At 41.0% G+C, this 18,308-nt stretch overlaps 1 protein-coding gene across 2 annotated transcripts in view; it reads right to left on the bottom strand.

Annotated features, from left to right (window-relative positions):
* The window catches only part of LOC121531188 (neuroligin-3), a 383,312-nt gene that overhangs the window by 287,422 nt on the left and 77,582 nt on the right, over nucleotides 1-18,308 (bottom strand). Inside the window, exons 2-3 of one of the 2 annotated variants that reach the window (XM_041836455.1) lie at nucleotides 5,947-6,755; nucleotides 4,828-4,887 (exon numbers count right to left, since the gene is read on the bottom strand). In XM_041836455.1, coding sequence (XP_041692389.1) covers nucleotides 4,828-4,887; nucleotides 5,947-6,451 — 565 coding nt within the window. In that variant the 5' untranslated portion in view covers nucleotides 6,452-6,755. The remainder of the gene's footprint in view (nucleotides 1-4,827; nucleotides 4,888-5,946; nucleotides 6,756-18,308) is intronic. The other variant, XM_041836459.1, reaches the window with a different exon arrangement.

Consider the following 18,308-nt stretch of genomic DNA (forward strand, 5'->3'; position numbering starts at 1 on the left):
GCCCCTCATTAAACCTCTGATCAGTTCAGTTGCTCTGACAGAGAAAGACAAAAGGATACGTAAGTGGAGATCTCTGTAAGGCTATATGTAATTAATAATTTGAATAGTACTAATGAGCACACACACACACACACACACACACACACACACACACACACACACACACACACACACACACACACACACACACACACACACACACACACACACACACACACACACACACACACACACACACACACACACACACACTCTGTAGCCCAAATGCTGATGTTGCATGACCTTAGCCCATACCTGCCTGGCCTGGACATTACAGTGCATCAGCCAGCAGTGGAATAACTAAGGAAGGTCATCTGTTGTGAGCAACATTTTTTATTCAGCCACTTCTGAGTATCCTTGGTCTATACCGTTGTATAAGCTTTCTTCAGCCCATTGTGGTGGATCAAGGACATTTTTTAAAAACCCTGGCATTTCTCTCTGCACATGTGTATGACTGACAGTGATGTGGATAATCAACACCTCTCTCTGTATAACTAGACTGTTGGTCGATCAGTGTCCTCGTCTGGGGAGAATATGACAGTTGAGTGGTCTCTGTAGCCTGGGGCTGTCTGACCACGACTGGTGGGAAGGAGAGAGACTTGGATCTTAGGACAGGGTATTGTGCGGTTCTCCACTTTCTGAGGCCTTTTACCGCGCTCTCTCTCCCAATTCAATACAATTTCAATTTAAGGGGCTTTATTGGCATGGGAAACATATCTTTAACATTGCCAAAGCAAGTGAAATAGATAATAAACAAAAGTGAAATAAACAATAACAAATTAACAGTAAACATTACACTTACAAAAGATCCAAAAGAATAAAGACATTTCAAATGTAATATTATGTGCAAATAGACATTGGAACTCTTAGTTGGCTACTAATACATCGAACCTGCCGGGCAGTATATTAACTATATGCTATCTAACTAACTACACAACGTTTATTTAGCGAAACGCTCTGAATTTACGAACAGACAATCTGACAACACTCTGAATTTACGAACGCCCAGAGCGCACTCTGAGTGCTCTCTTGCCCTCCATATTGAATTTACGAACACAGCTGAAATCGTAAAATGTCTAGCTAGTAAATAGTTATGCTAACAAGCTAGCAAGAGGTTGCATAGCAACAGCATCAACTTCCGGTAGACAGGCGAAGCGCTAGTACTGAAAGGATACCGTTCGTTTACAGCAGGGTTTCCCAAACTCTGTCCTGCACATTTAGTTTCTTGCCCTAGCACTACACAGCTGATTCAAATAACCTAAGCTTGATGATGAGTTGGTTATTTGAATCAGCTGTGTAGTGCTAGTGCAAAAAACAAAACATGCACCCAGGGGGTGCCTCAGGACCAAGTTTGGGAAACCCTGGTTTACAGTATACTCAAATGAACTAATAGTATGTAGTATATACTCATTAAGCATGTAGTATACAGTATGTTAGTATGGGTATTCGAACACAGCACTGGTCTTTCTTCACAGTGGGTGATGAGGTTTTCTCTATATATAAAAGGCAAGTGCACTACTCTGAATAATACAAGTTGCTAGCAGGAGTTTTAGCAGCTATTCTTAAAACAGCTCCAATGGCGCTTGAAGATTCTGAACAAAAATAAAACGATATCATGTTTTGTGTGCAGTGATGGAAAGTTAGTGCCAGCGTTGAGTGTTGTCATCATACTATAAGGGGCCTTATTGGCATGGGAAACATATGTTAACCTTCCCTATGTTGGTATAGTTTGGCTCATACAGTATATAGTAAGTAGCCTTATGTGTTTTCAATGTAATCATACCTGTACTTTTCTCCTCAAATCCTTTTCCTCACATCATTGTCTAGGGATATTGAACTGGCCCTGAACTCATTGAGCTGAGCGCTGACAAATAAGACAAAGGCGCTTCGTGACGTGCTCCAATCACGACTGCTTATTGTTGCTTGGTAACAATCATACAACCGTTGTATCGGGAGCCAAATTCCATGCTTCTTCCTCCGAATTAATCATAGTGTACCTCTTGAGGATACATGTTCATAAAGAGATTGAAGCTTCACAATATAGCTGTGATAATTAAAGGGTTTGTAGATACCAACAGATCCCTGGTGGGTGTATGACTCTGTTCCACTATAAAGGTCCTACTATTAGAGAGGTGTTTCAATGTTCATAACTTCATACAAAACTGACACATATATTACTGATTACTGTACAAGTATTAAGAAAGTAACAGGAGTGACAGAAACTGAAACACACAATCAACATGTTTTGTACTATTGTATAAATGTACTGCATGGACTATCATGTCATTCTAGAATGTACTACGTGGACCATCATGTCATTCTAGAAAGTACTGTATGGACTATCATGTCATTCTAGAATCCCATTCTTGTAAAAGGAATGACCTGCTTTGATGGTGAGTATCCTTATACTCACTCTTTCTATTTCATTAACATATTTGCTTAAGTTGAACAAAGTTTGCATCATGAGGAGCTTTCAATATACTATAGCACAAAATAATAATAAATGCTGTATATCCATGCAGTAGATTAAAAAGCATAACAAACAAGTTGAAGTAATACAATTTAAACTGTCACAAGCAACCCTTTCCTTTTCAATGAGCTAGAAAATTACAACTCTCGTGTTTAAGAGGATGCTGAGAAACTATGCAACACACAAAACACATCCCAAATGGCACCCTATTCCCTAAATAGTGTACTTATTTTGACCAGAGCCCTATGGACCCTTGTCAAAAGTAGTGCACTATATAGTGAATAGGGTGCCATTTAAGATACATCCACAGTCACCCCTTCAGCACAATCATATGTCACAAAAGCAACATATCAAACATATGATAAACTATTTCCTCATTACAAAACATGAGGAAGTTAATTGAAAATGTTTCCAAGTAGAGTTTGAATATTAAAGTGATATTTCTGTGTGTGTATTCTACTACTGGGACTAATTCAGAAGTGCCTGGGGGGCGCCGTCTGTCTCAAACTAAATTGGTTTACCAAAGTGGGCGGGAGTGTGTGTGTGTGTGTGTGTGTGTGTGTGTGTGTCTGTAAAATCACTAGGCGAGGCTAATGGCTGAGCTTCCTGCCTCTCAAACGTAACGTTTCCGAGATTTCCGACTGCTTAAACTAACAGAACGCTACATTTAATATCCGTTTTTAATATTAAGGCTTCTGATAATTAGAATGTTTGTAGGTGAATTAACTGGCTTTTGGCAAATATGAGATTCATGGCCTTTTCGCTGTGATTAAAAGTATGCCCTTGAGCAAGGCACTTAACCCTAATTGCTCCTGTAAGTCGCTCTGGATAAGAGCGTCTGCTAAATGACAACAAAAAAAACAAAAAAAACTTTAACTTTTGCTCTTGGAAATGACAGTACAGAACTTACTGTCGCCACAGAAAACCAAAACAAAGAGTAGCTATATTGACCTGGGTTTGTATCCATTTGCTGTAATGAAAGTAATATCAAAACTTTGTTTTACAAAGTTTGTATGAATTCAAAGATGTGTCATGACTCTAATCCAATCTATCTCAACATGATGATGCATCTTTCTCTCTACAGGAGAATATTTGCTTGTTGTGAGTTATGACTTCCAGACAGAACTTGTTCTCATCCCAAATGGCACCCTATGTGCCCTGGTCAAAAGTAGTGCATTATATAGGGAATAGGGTGCTATTTGGAACGCATCCCTCGACTGTTATGTCAAAATGTAATCAACAGCCCAGGCCTAAAAACGCTTTCTCTTCCTGTCTCCTTTGACAAATTCTTCCAATAAGCCAAAGTCTTTAAGCTCCTAACGTTCCTCTCATTCCAACCATGATTTAGTTTTACATAACTTTAAAGGGGCAATCCGGGATTCGAAAATACAACAGTATATTTGATTTAAGTCTGAAAAAAGGGATGTACCAATCCCGGATTGCCCCTTTAACTCTGATTTGTGTTACATGACTTTAAATTGGCAGTTCTGCTTCTGATTGAATCAGCCTTGTTATTTCCATTCAGAAGAATTGATCTGTTTGTTGACGTGATTTAGCCTGGAAGGCTGCAATTACTAATGGATGGACCAATGCCATCCACATTGTCATGTTTCAATTAGTTTTGATGATCAATTATGTTGTTAGGCTGTGTGTAAACTACAATACAGTGGTTTCATATAAAATACACAGTGCTTTCATATAAAATACAGTGGGTTCATATTAAATACACAGAGCTTTCATATAAAATACAGTGCTTGCATATAAAACACACATTGCTTTCATATAAAATACAGTGCTTGCATATAAAATACACAGTGCTTTCATATAAAATACACAGTGTTTTCATATAAAATACACAGTGCTTTCATATAAAATACACAGTGTTTTCATATAAAATACACAGTGCTTTCATATAAAATACAGTGCTTTCATAGAAAATACACAGTGCTTTCATATAAAATACAGTGCTTTCATAAAAAATACATTTAAATCTTCATTTAAAAATCATTCAATCTTCAGGGACTTCATTTTACTCTCCCTTTAACACACACATACACACACACACACGCGCACACACACACACACACACACACACACACACACACACACACACACACACACACACACACACACACACACACACACACACACACACGCACACGCACACACATCCAGGTTAATGAGAACTGTAGGTCCCTGCTCATCCCAGTTAGCTGTTTGATTTGAGGGTTGATAGGTGCTGATATCTTTAGAGAAGAGGCCACTCCCTCTCCTCTCTCGTTCTCGTTCACTCCCACCGTGTTGTCTGTCTTACATACCTCCTTTTCTACACATTTTCTTGTTGGGTTTCCTGGCACATTCCTTGGATATTCTTTTGACTGTAAAATAAATAAAAAAAACTACAAAATAACAGAAGCTCTGGAAAACACCTGGAAGGCGACATGCAACAACTCCAGATTGAGCCAAACCCAAACCCCCATCCCTCCCTCCCTCATCACCAACAATAACGACAGAGGGTCTGTCCAGAGAGTAACTGGGGGGTGTTTCTGCAGAAATATTCCAAAATAGTGGAATGAATTTGCTGCACGTTGGAACACAAGAAGCCCATATTCACATGCACTTCTATATAAGACCCCTTACCACCACACAGGAGCTTCAGAGTTAGACAGGACTTTTGCTCAATGCAATGCCTGTTCCAGCACATTACCAACAGTATTTGCTGTTCGAATTACGATTTAATTGTATGCAATATTTTCTATCATTATGATACTGGAACCACTTAACATTTCAAGCTTTGCTGTGTGGGTTTTTAATGGATTGAAATGTAGGTCTTCAGTAAAAATATTGTATTATTTTGTCTGTTGCACCTGTAACCTATAGTTTGCAAAGACTACAAAGACAAACTCTTGATAAGAATAGGAAAGTAAGGGGTCTTACATGGTCTAGTCTGATGCCACAGGCCTGGAGTGTACCAGAATATTTCACCAACCAACCCTACAGGAGATCATTGTCTAGTAGCTCATCGCTAATCATGTTATCCCCAGAACACTCACAACAGTAAGGGAAGGGAGTGGAGCAAGGTACAGCACTAGGCCCAATCTGTTTGAACATCTGATTGGTTTTTCAGCCATTTTGTGCAATATTTTGTCTTTTTTTTTTTTGGGGGGGTATTTTTTTATCAACACAAAGAGGAACCTCAAACGGTGGTATGGAAAGGGAGAGTTGATGAAAATAGATGTATGCCATGGAAGATCAAGTCAGAATGAGGAGGCTGGAGATGGTGGAGGAAGACACAGACACAGCATGCACAGGGAGGACAACAAGGCATGCTCCACACACACTACAGTAACGAAACACAGTCTCAGAGAGAGATAGAATAAGAGCTAGAAAATAGATAAAAGAGTTTGGTTTTGTTCTCGTATACCCGACCCACTCACCATCCTCCGTTGGAACGTAGATGTTTAGATACAAACAGTCCTCGTTTTGATCCTGTATGTAAGAGGCCACTATATCCAGGCTGAACGAGAACCATATGGGCATCATGATCTCTGGCACGGCGTTGTGAATATTCTGGGGGCACACGGGGGCAAAGTGGGTGGCGTTCTTTATCCCCGACCAGGAGGAGGGCGGCTCGGGGGGCAGGAAGCGTTTCTCCCCCACTGGGGAGGCTGCATATGGGACCCCCAAATACTGGTCCACTGGTCCCAGTATCTCGCTGGGTAGGGGCACTCTCACCCCCCGGAGTTTCCCATACTGCGTGTTCACAGTGGGGTGGTAGACCTGGCCTCGGACGGCCTCCAAGCACCAGGAAAAAGTTAAGATCCAGAAGGACGCGGTGATGCTGAGGCTGGAGAAGGAGCTGGGTATGTGGGCACCATGCCAGTCTCCATGGTCCTGCTGCTGACAGGAGAGGAGACGGTTTCTCCTTGGCGAAAACCACATGGTCCGTCTGAGTGAGTCTCAGCAACGACTGCAAGTGACCAACATACACGTCGGGTCTCCTCCCCTGGTCTCACACAGCCTTCCCTTCCCCTGTCTTCCCCTGTCTTCCCTTTCCTCTCCCTGTCTTCCCCAGTCTTCCCTTCCCTTCGTCCTGTAATCCCGTCTCTCAGCCCAACAGTCCAGCACCCTTAGATCCACTCATCAGTCTGAGCAGATAAAACAGAAAAGTACAAAATAATAAGTGGCGTAGTTCCTTCATTCACTGTCCTCTCCTCCTCTCGTCAGATCTTCCATCCCGTACCTGCTAGAGAGAGAGAGGGAAGAAACAAGAGGACAGGAAAATGAATGACAATCTCCAGAGAGAAAGACAACAGTTTGCTCTCATTTCTTTTGTCCGCTCATGTTTTATTGACTGGTGCCCTCCTCCTCAACCCCCTCCTCCTCAACCCCCCTCATCCGCAACCCCCCTCCTCCTCAACCCCTCATCCTAGCTCCCCCCTGGCCCAGCTCAGCCCCAGTGGCTAGCAGCTAGCTAGATAGGGCAGGCAGGAGTACTGTCCAATAACAGTAGAGAGAGAGAGAAGTAAAGCTAGGAGTTTAGAGAAGGATATTGCATTCCAAAATGACTGTAAATGATTTATAATGTATCAGTAGGCGTCAGGCCCACTAGCCACTCAGGGAAAAGCAATCAGGACGTTCCTTAAGGTGCCGTTATCACTCTGAAGACACATACACGTTGTATGCGGAGAGAGACACACACACACAAGCATGATTCACACACACGCACACACACACGCGCGCGTTCGCACAAACACACACACACACTGTAGACACACATTGTACAGGATCAGTGAAAAGCCTAGTGGAGCAGTATATTTCTCCTCTCACATACATGGAGGCTCTCCTCTCTCCACCTATAAATAATACAGCCTTATCTTTTCATGGAGGTTCTCCTCTCACCACCTATAAATAATACAGCTTTATCTCTTCATGGAGGCTCTCCTCTTGCCACATATCATTAATACAGTCTTATCTCTTCATGGAGGCTCTCCTCTTGCCACCTATCATTAATACAGTCTTATCTCTTCATGGAGGCTCTCCTCTTGCCACCTATCATTAATACAGTCTTATCTCTTCATGGAGGCTCTCCTCTTGCCACCTATCATTAATACAGTCTTATCTCTTCATGGAGGTTCTCCTCTCACCACCTATAAATAATACAGCTTTATCTCTTCATGGAGGCTCTCCTCTTGCCACATATCATTAATACAGTCTTATCTCTTCATGGAGGCTCTCCTCTTGCCACCTATCATTAATACAGTCTTATCTCTTCATGGAGGTTCTCCTCTCACCACCTATAAATAATACAGCTTTATCTCTTCATGGAGGTTCTCCTCTTGCCACCTATCATTAATACAGTCTTATCTCTTCATGGAGGCTCTCCTCTTGCCACATATCATTAATACAGTCTTATCTCTTCATGGAGGCTCTCCTCTCTCCACCTATCATTAATACAGTCTTATCTCTTCATGGAGGCTCTCCTCTCTCCACCTATCATTAATACAGTCTTATCTCTTCATGGAGGCTCTCCTCTTGCCACATATCATTAATACAGTCTTATCTCTTCATGGAGGCTCTCCTCTCTCCACCTATCATTAATATAGCCTTATCTCTTCATGGAGGTACACAAAGCAAGGTCCATACAGAAATTGTTTGTTGAGGTCGGTGTGGAAGAACTTGACTGGCCTGCTCAAAGCTCTGACCTCAACCCCATCGAACACATTTGGGATGAATTGGAATGCCGACTGTGAGCCTGGCCTAATCGACCAACATCAGTGCCCGACCTCACTAATGCTCTTGTGGCAGTCCCCGCAGCTATGTTCCAACATCTAGTGGAAAGCCTTCCCAGAAGAGTGGATGCTGTTATAGCAGCAAAGGGGGACCAACTCCATGTTAATGCCCATGATTTTGGAATGAGATGTTCGACGAGTAGGTGTCCACATACTTTCGGTCATGTAGTGTATGTGGATGCGGTGGATTGAGATTCAGTCCATGCTAAGAAACAGATATCTTTAGCTTAAATTGACGTATTTTGATGGGGAAATTTGTATTATGTTACTTAGATAGACTCCCTTCTCCCCCTTCCTCACCCTGTTGAACACCCTACCCTACCTCTCTCCCTCCCCCCTTCTCCACCGCCTCACCCTGTTGAATACCCTACCTCTCCCCCAACTCACCCAATCCCCTCCTCCCCCCATCCTCACCCACTTCTCCTCACCCCCTCCTCTGTCCTGATTAATAGGACATTTTCAATTCTTCTGGACCCATCCATCCCCATGTATCATCATTCCAATAGGACCCCACCACTAACCACTGACCACTAACCACTGACCACTGACCACTAACCATTGACCACTAACCACTAGCCACTAGCCACTAGCCAATAGTCACTAACCACTAACCACTAACCACTAACCACTGACCACTGACCACTAACCACTGACCACTGACCACTGCTCTCCTCCTTGTACAACGGGCAAATCTCTGCAATGCAATAAAAGACCAAAGCACAGAGCCAAATGTATTATTCTCCTCCTACTCCCTCCATCCCTTAGAGAGAGAGAGACAGAGAGAGCAAGAGACAGTGTGTGAAAGAGAGAGAGAGAGATGATTGAGAGAGAGAGAGAGAGAGAGAGAGAGAGAGAGAGAGAGAGAGAGAGAGAGAGAGAGAGAGAGAGAGAGAGAGAGAGAGAGAGAGAGAGAGAGAGAGAGAGAGAGAGAGAGAGAGAGAGAGAGAGAGAGAGAGAGAGACAGAGAGAGAGAGACAGAGAGAGAGAGAGAGAGAGAGAGAGAGAGACAGACACAGACAGACAGACAGACAGACAGACAGACAGACAGACAGACAGACAGACAGACAGAGTTCAATCTGACCTGAGTAGATGTAAGTATGGGTTACACATGCTAAAATTACAGGTGGGCCAAGCGTAAAGACTCATGATGGGGAGAGACTATAAAAGGCCCACAGAGACCCACTGTTATAGTACATTACATTCACATTTTCGTCATTTAGCAGACGCTCTTATCCAGAGCGACTTACAGTTAGTGAGTGCATACATTTTCATACTGGCCACCCGTGGGAAACCACAACCCTGGCGTTGCAAGCGCCATGCTCTACCAACTGAGCTACAGGGGACATTCAAACGGAACAGAGCAAACTATGAAAACTTAGAGGCTATTGTCATTGACGAACATTTAAGGAGAGGCAGTGCAGCGAGATTAATTTACATAATATGTACATCAACTTTTCAATTTACATAAATTATGTACATCAACTTTTCAATTTACTTGACATCGTTGCCTTACCATTCATTGTGGCTGGCAACGTGACAATCTTGTTCTGCAGCTTCAAATGTACCGTAAATATCAGTATTACAGTAGCCACTAGCCAGTAAGCTTGCAAACGAAACTATTTAACAATGCAAGAACATTTTCCTCTAAAATATATTAGCTAGCGACTAGGGTTGGGGGGGTATCCAGATTTTCATACCGTCATACCGTTTCTGTACAATACCGAGGTATACGGTATTACTGAATGTGCACACAAGGGGTGCTATTTCAAAAAACAAATTAGGCAGTGGGGATCTTGATCCAGGAGGGGATTGAATGTCTGTACTTGCTACACTCTTGAATAATGCAGACAATTAAATGGTTTATTTTCTCGTACGTATGCGAATTAGCTAAATGTAGCTTGCAAGACAATAACATTAGTATATCAAACATGAACGTTTACCCCTATATATATATATATATATACACACTACCGGTCAAAAGTTACTCATTCAATTTTTTTTAATTTAAAAAAAAACTATTTTCTACATTGTAGAATAATAGTGAAGACATCAAAACTATGAAATAGCACATCATGTTGTAACCAAATACAGTGGGGAGAACAAGTATTTGATACACTGCCAATTTTGCAGGTTTTCCTACTTACAAAGCATGTAGAGGTCTGTAATTTATATCATAGGTACACTTCAACTGTGAGAGACGGAATCTAAAACAAAAATCCAGAAAATCACATTGTATGATTTTTAAGAAATTCATTTGCATTTTATTGCATGACATAAGTATTTGAAACATCAGAAAATCAGAACTGAATATTTGGTACAGAAACCTTTGTTTGCAATTACAGAGATCATGCGTTTCCTGTAGGTCTTGACCAGGTTTGCACACACTGCAGCAGGGATTTTGGCCCACTCCTCCATACAGACCTTCTCCAGATCCTTCAGGTTTCGGGGCTGTCGCTGGGCAATACGGACTTTCAGCTCCCTCCAAAGATTTTCTATTGGGTTCAGGTCTGGAGACTGGCTAGGCCACTCCAGGACCTTGAGATGCTTCTTACGGAGCCACTCCTTAGTTGCCCTGGCTGTGTGTTTCGGGTCGTTGTCATGCTGGAAGAACCAGCCACGACCCATCTTCAATGCTCTTACTGAGGGAAGGAGGATGTTGGCCAAGATCTCGCAATACATGGCCCCATCCATCCTCCCCTCAATACGGTGCAGTCGTCCTGTCCCCTTTGCAGAAAAGCATCCCCAAAGAATGATGTTTCCACCTCCATGCTTCACGGTTGGGATGGTGTTCTTGGGGTTGTACTCATCCTTCTTCTTCCTCCAAACAGGGCGAGTGGAGTTTAGACCAAAAAGCTATATTTTTGTCTCATCAGACCACATGACCTTCTCCCATTCCTCCTCTGGATCATCCAGATGGTCATTGGCAAACTTCAGACGGGCCTTGACATGCGCTGGCTTGAGCAGGGGGACCTTGCGTGCACTGCAGGATTTTAATCCATGACGGCGTAGTGTGTTACTAATGGTTTTCTTTGAGACTGTGGTCCCAGCTCTCTTCAGGTCATTGACCAGTTCTGGGCTGATCCCTCACCTTCCTCATGATCATTGATGCCCCACGAGGTGAGATCTTGCATGGAGCCCCAGACCGAGGGTGATTGACCGTCATCTTGAACTTCTTCCATTTTCTAATAATTGCGCCAACAGTTGTTGCCTTCTCACCAAGCTGCTTGCCTATTGTCCTGTAGCCCATCCCAGCCTTGTGCAGGTCTACAATCTTATCCCTGATGTTCTTACACAGCTCTCTGGTCTTGGCCATTGTGGAGAGGTTGGAGTCTGTTTGATTGAGTATGTGGACAGGTGTCTTTTATACAGGTAACGAGTTCAAACAGGTGCAGTTAATACAGGTAATGAGTGGAGAACAGGAGGGCTTCTTAAAGAAAAACTAACAGGTCTGTGAGAGCCGGAATTCTTACTGGTTGGTAGGTGATCAAATACTTATGTCATGCAATAAAATGCAAATGAATTACTTAAAAATCATACAATGTGATTTTCTGGATTTTTGTTTTAGATTCCGTCTCTCACAGTTGAAGTGTACCTATGATAAAAATTACAGACCTCTACATGCTTTGTAAGTAGGAAAACCTGCAAAATCGGCAGTGTATCAAATACTTGTTCTCCCCACTGTAAGTGTTAAACTCTGTGAAGCATTTATTTGGGCTGCAATTTCTGAGGCTGGTAACTCTAATGAACTTATCCTCTGCAGCAGAGGTAACTCTGGGTCTTCCATTCCTGTGGCGGTCCTCATTAGAGCCAGTTTCATCATAGCGCTTGATGGTTTTTGCTTCTGCACTTGAATAAACTTTCTTGAAATGTTCCGTATTGACTGACCTTCATGTCTTAAAGTAATGATGGACTGTCGTTTCTCTATGCTTATTTGAGCTGTTCTTGCCATAATATGGACTTGGTCTTTTACCAAAAAGGGCTATCTTATGTATACCACCCCTACCTTGTCACAACACAACTGATTGGCTCAAACTCATTAAGGAAAGAAATTCCACAAATTAACTTTTAACAAGGCACACCTGTTAATTGAAATGCATTCCAGGTGACTACCTCATGAGGCTGGTTGAGAGAATGCCAAGGGTGTGCAAAGCTGTCATCAAGGCAAAGGGTGGCTATTTGAAGAATCTCAAATATAACATATATTTTGATTTGTTTAACACTTTTTTGGTTACTGCATGATTCCATATGTGTTATTTCATAGTTTTGATTCTACAATGTAGAAAATAGTAAAAATTAAGAAAAACCATTGAATGAATAGGTGTAACCAAACTTTTGACTGGTACTGTATATATATTATATCTTAGTAGGGGGTAGATCAGCTTTAATATTGCAGATAGATTGTGGCTTCTATCAAAGTAATTGTCTTCATCATTTCCATCCCCCATACATTTTTTTTTGTAAATATACAGTTGAAGTCGGAAGTTTACATACACCTTAGCCAAATACATTTAAACTCAGTTTTTCACAATTCCTGACATTTAATCCTAGTAAAAATGTTTTAGGTCAGTTAGGATCATCACTTTATTTTAAGAATGTGAAATGTCAGAATAATAGTAGAGAGAATGATTTATTTAAGCTTTTATTTCTTTCATCACATTCCCAGTGGGTCAGAAGTTTACAAACACTCAATTAGTATTTGGTAGCATTGCCTTTAAATTGTTTAACTTGGGTCAAATGTTTTGGGTAGCCTTCCAAAAGCTTCCCATAATAAGTTGGGTGAATTTTGGCCATTTCTCCTGACATAGCTTGTGTAACTTAGTCAGATTTGTAGGCCTCCTTGCTCGCACACGCTTTTTCAGTTCTGCCCAAACATTTTATATAGGATTGAGGTCAGGGCTTTGTGATGGCCACTCCAATACCTTGACTTTGTTGTCCTTAAGCCATTTTGCCACAACTTTGGAAGTATGCTTGGAGTCATTGTCCAATCGGAAGACCCATTTGTGACCAAGCTTTAACTTCCTGACTGATGTCTTGAGATTTTGCTTCAATATATCCACATAATTTTCCTTCCTCATGATGCCATCTATTTTGTGAAGTGCACCAGTCTCTCCTGCAGCAAAGCACCCCCACAGCATGATGCTGCCACCTCCGTGCTTTACGGTTGGGATAGTGTTCTTCGGCTTGCAAGCACCCCCTTTTTCCTCCAAACATAACGATGGTCATTATGGCCAAACAGTTCTATTTTTGTTTCATCAGACCAGAGGACATTTCTCCAAAAAGTACGATCTTTGTCCCCATGTGCAGTTGCAAACCGAAGTCAGGCTTTTTTATGACGGTTTTGGAGCAGTAGCTTCTTCCTTGCTGAGCGGCCTTTCAGGTTATGTTGATATAGGACTCGTTTTACTGTGGATATAGATACTTTTGTACCTGTTTCCTCCAGCATCTTCACAAGGTCCTTTGCTGTTGTTCTGGGATTGATTTGCACTTTTCGCACCAAAGTACGTTAATCTCTAGGAGACAGAACGCGTCTCCTTCCTGAGCGGTATGACGGCTGCATGGTCCGATAGTGTTTATACTTGCGTACTATTGTTTGTACAGATGAACGTGGTACCTTCAGGCGTTTGGAAATTGCTATCAAGGATGAACCAGACTTGTGGAGGTCTACAATTATCTTTCTGAGGTCTTGGCTGAGTTCTTTTGATTCTGTGGAGGGAGCTGAAGATTCGAGTTGCCAAACGTCAGCCTCGAAACCTTAATGACTTGGAGAAGATCTGCAAAGAGGAGTGGGACAAAATCCCTCCTGAGTTGTGAGCAAACCTGGTGGCCAAATACAAGAAACGTCTGACCTCTGTGATTGCCAACAAGGGTTTTGCCACCAAGTACTAAGTCATGTTTTGCATAGGAGTCAAATACTTATTTCCCTCATTAAAATGCAAATCAATTCATAACATTTTTGACATGCGTTTTTCTGGATTTTGTTGTTGTTATTCTGTCTCTCACTGTTCAAATAAACCTACCATTAAAGTTATAGACTGATCATTTCTTTGTCAGTGGGCAAACGTACAAAATCAGCAGGGGATCAAATACTTTTTTCCCTCACTGTATATATTTTGTATATATTTTCCTTTATTATTTTCCCCTAACCCTCCCACCTAATTGGAGTAAACTACTGGACAACAACACTTAGGCTTGTACTTCCAGCTTATACATACTATATTTATTTTACGGACAGAAAGATAACTAATTTTACATTAGCTATCTTTTGTTTGCTTTTAGTCCCACCCTTCAGCCCCCCCCACCATCCCTCCCATCTATCTTTGAACACCATCCAGTTTTGATTTCTATTTGTCATATATTTTTCAACTGTGCTGTGATGTTTCACAAAAGTTCTGAACCTTTCTGTTCTCATAGTTTCTACAGATTGTAAATTAAAGATTTTTTTTTTTGCTAAGAGTATTATTTTATTATTGATCGATTGACTATGACTTCTCAAATCACCCAGCAGTTCTATCTGCAGAGTTAGCTCCAGGTAAATGTTGCAATTCTTCAGCCATTCCTGAACCTGCGACCAAAAACAACCTACATATGGACAGTACCAAAACAAATTATCTAATGATTCTGTCTCTTCGCAGCAAAATCTGCAGAGCTGGGATGGTTGTATCCCCCATGTATATAACATCCTAGTGGTTGCAAGAATTGTATATAATAATTTCAATTGAAAAACTCTAAGTTTTGAAATGTTGAATGTCGTTTTGTATATCAGTTCATAAACCGGAAATGGAATCCGTACATCGAAAATCTCTTCCCAGCTATTTTGCAATCTGTATGGCACAGCTGTCATTTTTTGTCCTTAAATTAAACTGGTATACTTTTTTATTTATCACAATTTTCTTTAACCAATTTTGGTCTTTAATGCAGGGCCTTACTTATTTCCCTCATTAAAATGCAAATCAATTTATAACATTTTTGACATGCGTTTTTCTGAATTTTTTTGTTGTTATTCTGTCTCTCACTGTTCAAATAAACCTACCATTAAAATGATAGACTGATCATTTCTTTGTCAGTGGGCAAACGTACAAAATCAGCAGGGGATCAAATACCTTTTTCCCTCACTGTAGCTAAACTGGGATATGACTAAAGAGTTAATCAGTGTGATTTTCCACAAATAGACAGGTTTTTTCCTTTCCATGGTAGCAAGATCTTATCTATTTTTGCTAACTTTCTATAAAAATGTATTGTACTGAGATAAATTATTTCTTTCGGGATATGAATAACGAGTATGTCCACTTCACCGTCAGACCATTTTATTGGTAAACTACATGGTAATATAAATGTTGTATTTTTTTACGATCCAATACGTAATATAGTACACATAATAATTTGGTTGTAATTCAGAGAGGTTCGAAACATCATCTAGATCCTCTATGAGGCTGTGGGGGGGATCCAAATTGTGGATTTAAAAGAAAACATGAATCATCAGCGTACAATGACAACTTTGTTTTTAAGCCCTGTATTTCTAGCCACTTGATATTATTGTTGGATCGGATTTTAATAGCTAACATTTCGATGGCCATAATAAATAGATATGCTGATAGTGGACAACCTTGTTATACTCCTCTTGACAGTTTAATAATTTCTGAGAAGTAGCCATTATTTACTATTTTACCACTAGGGTTACTATACATAACTTTAACCCATTGTATAAGAGATTCTCCAAAATTGAAATATTCCAGGCATTTATATATAAATTCCACTCGTACTTTATCAAAAGCCTTTTCAAAGTCTGATTAGGATGAATAATATCCGACAATACCTTTTTAATTCTATGCGCTGGATCTTTATATTTACCACCTGGGTCCTGTTTCAGTAATAATGAATTCAGACCTTCTTGTTGAGTATCTGAAAATCTAAAATTTTTATAGGAATGGTTAAAACATGCTAATGACGGTCCTCTGAGTACATCAACATTTTTTTGACATACCTCAACTGGTATGCCATCCAGCCCTGGAGTTTTCCCGGACTTAAAGGCTTTAATTGCATCAAGAAGTTCCTCCACTTTATATGAGTCTTTCTGTACAGCCTTTCATTTGACATTATTAATAGAAAAAAAATCCTTACAATTAACTTCAGTTAGTGGAAATGGAGGAGACTGAAACGAAAACATACAGTGGGGAAAAAAAGTATTTAGTCAGCCACCAATTGTGCAAGTTCTCCCACTTAAAAAGATGAGAGAGGCCTGTAATTTTCATCATAGGTACACGTCAACTATGACAGACAAAATGAGAAAAGAAATTCCAGAAAATCACATTGTAGGATTTTTAATGAATTTATTTGCAAATTATGGTGGAAAATAAGTATTTGGTCAATAACAAAAAAGTTTCTCAATACTTTGTTATATACCCTTTGTTGGCAATGACACAGGTCAAACGTTTTCTGTAAGTCTTCACAAGGTTTTCACACACTGTTGCTGGTATTTTGGCCCATTCCTCCATGCAGATCTCCTCTAGAGCAGTGATGTTTTGGGGCTGTCGCTGGGCAACACGGATTTTCAACTCCCTCCAAAGATTTTCTATGGTGTTGAGATCTGGAGACTGGCTAGGCCACTCCAGGACCTTGAAATGCTTCTTACAAAGCCACTCCTTCGTTGCCCGGGCGGTGTGTTTGGGATCATTGTCATGCTGAAAGACCAAGCCACGTTTCATCTTCAATGCCCTTGCTGATGGAAGGAGGTTTTCACTCAAAATCTCACGATACATGGCCCCATTCATTCTTTCCTTTACACGGATCAGTCGTCCTGGTCCCTTTGCAGAAAAACAGCCCCAAAGCATGATGTTTCCACCCCCCTGCTTCACAGTAGGTATGGTGTTCTTTGGATGCAACTCAGCATTCTTTGTACTCCAAACACGACGAGTTGAGTTTTTACCAAAAAGTTATATTTTGGTTTCATCTGACCATATGACATTCTCCCAATCCTCTTCTGGATCATCCAAATGCACTCTAGCAAACTTCAGACGGGCCTGGACATGTACTGGCTTAAGCAGGGGGACACAGCAGGATTTGAGTCCCTGGCGGCGTAGTGTGTTACTGATGGTAGGCTTTGTTACTTTGGTCCCAGCTCTCTGCAGGTCATTCACTAGGTCCCCCCGTGTGGTTCTGGGATTTTTGCTCACCGTTCTTGTGATCATTTTGACCCCACGGGGTGAGATCTTGCGTGGAGCCCCAGATCGAGGGAGATTATCAGTGGTGTTGTATGTCTTCCATTTCCTAATAATTGCTCCCACAGTTGATTTCTTCAAACCAAGCTGCTTACCTATTGCAGATTCAGTCTTCCCAGCCTGGTGCAGGTCTACAATTTTGTTTCTGGTGTCCTTTGACAGCTCTTTGGTCTTGGCCATAGTGGAGTTTGGAGTGTGACTGTTTGAGGTTGTGGACAGGTGTATTTTATACTGATAACAAGTTCAAACAGGTGCCATTAATAGAGGAAACGAGGGGAGGACAGAGGAGCCTCTTAAAGAAGAAGTTACAGGTCTGTGAGAGCCAGAAATCTTGCTTGTTTGTAGATGACCAAATACTTATTTTCCACCATAATTTGCAAATAAATTCATTAAAAATCCTACAATGTGATTTTCTGGAAAAAAAATTCTCAATTTGTCTGTCATAGTTAACGTGTACCTATGATGAAAATTACAGGCATCTCTCATCTTTTTAAGTGGGAGAACTTGCACAATTGGTGGCTGACTAAATACTTTTTTTCCCCACTGTATGCTTAAAGTACGTTGCTTCCTATTTCAAAATATTGTTTGTTGACTCATGGGTGCCTTATTTTTGGTAGCATTTCTATGTTGAAGAACAAAATAATAGTTTGGTGCATTTTTCCCTATATCCTAACCAGTTAGATTTATTTTTATAACATATTACACTTGAGCTTTCTTGAATAAGTTCCTCCAGTCCTTTTGGTATTCTGTACCTACAGTGGCTTGCAAAAGTATTCACCCCCCTTGGCATTT

The sequence above is a fragment of the Coregonus clupeaformis genome, unplaced genomic scaffold (genome assembly GCF_020615455.1).
Source record: "Coregonus clupeaformis isolate EN_2021a unplaced genomic scaffold, ASM2061545v1 scaf0024, whole genome shotgun sequence".
NCBI lineage: Eukaryota > Metazoa > Chordata > Actinopteri > Salmoniformes > Salmonidae > Coregonus > Coregonus clupeaformis.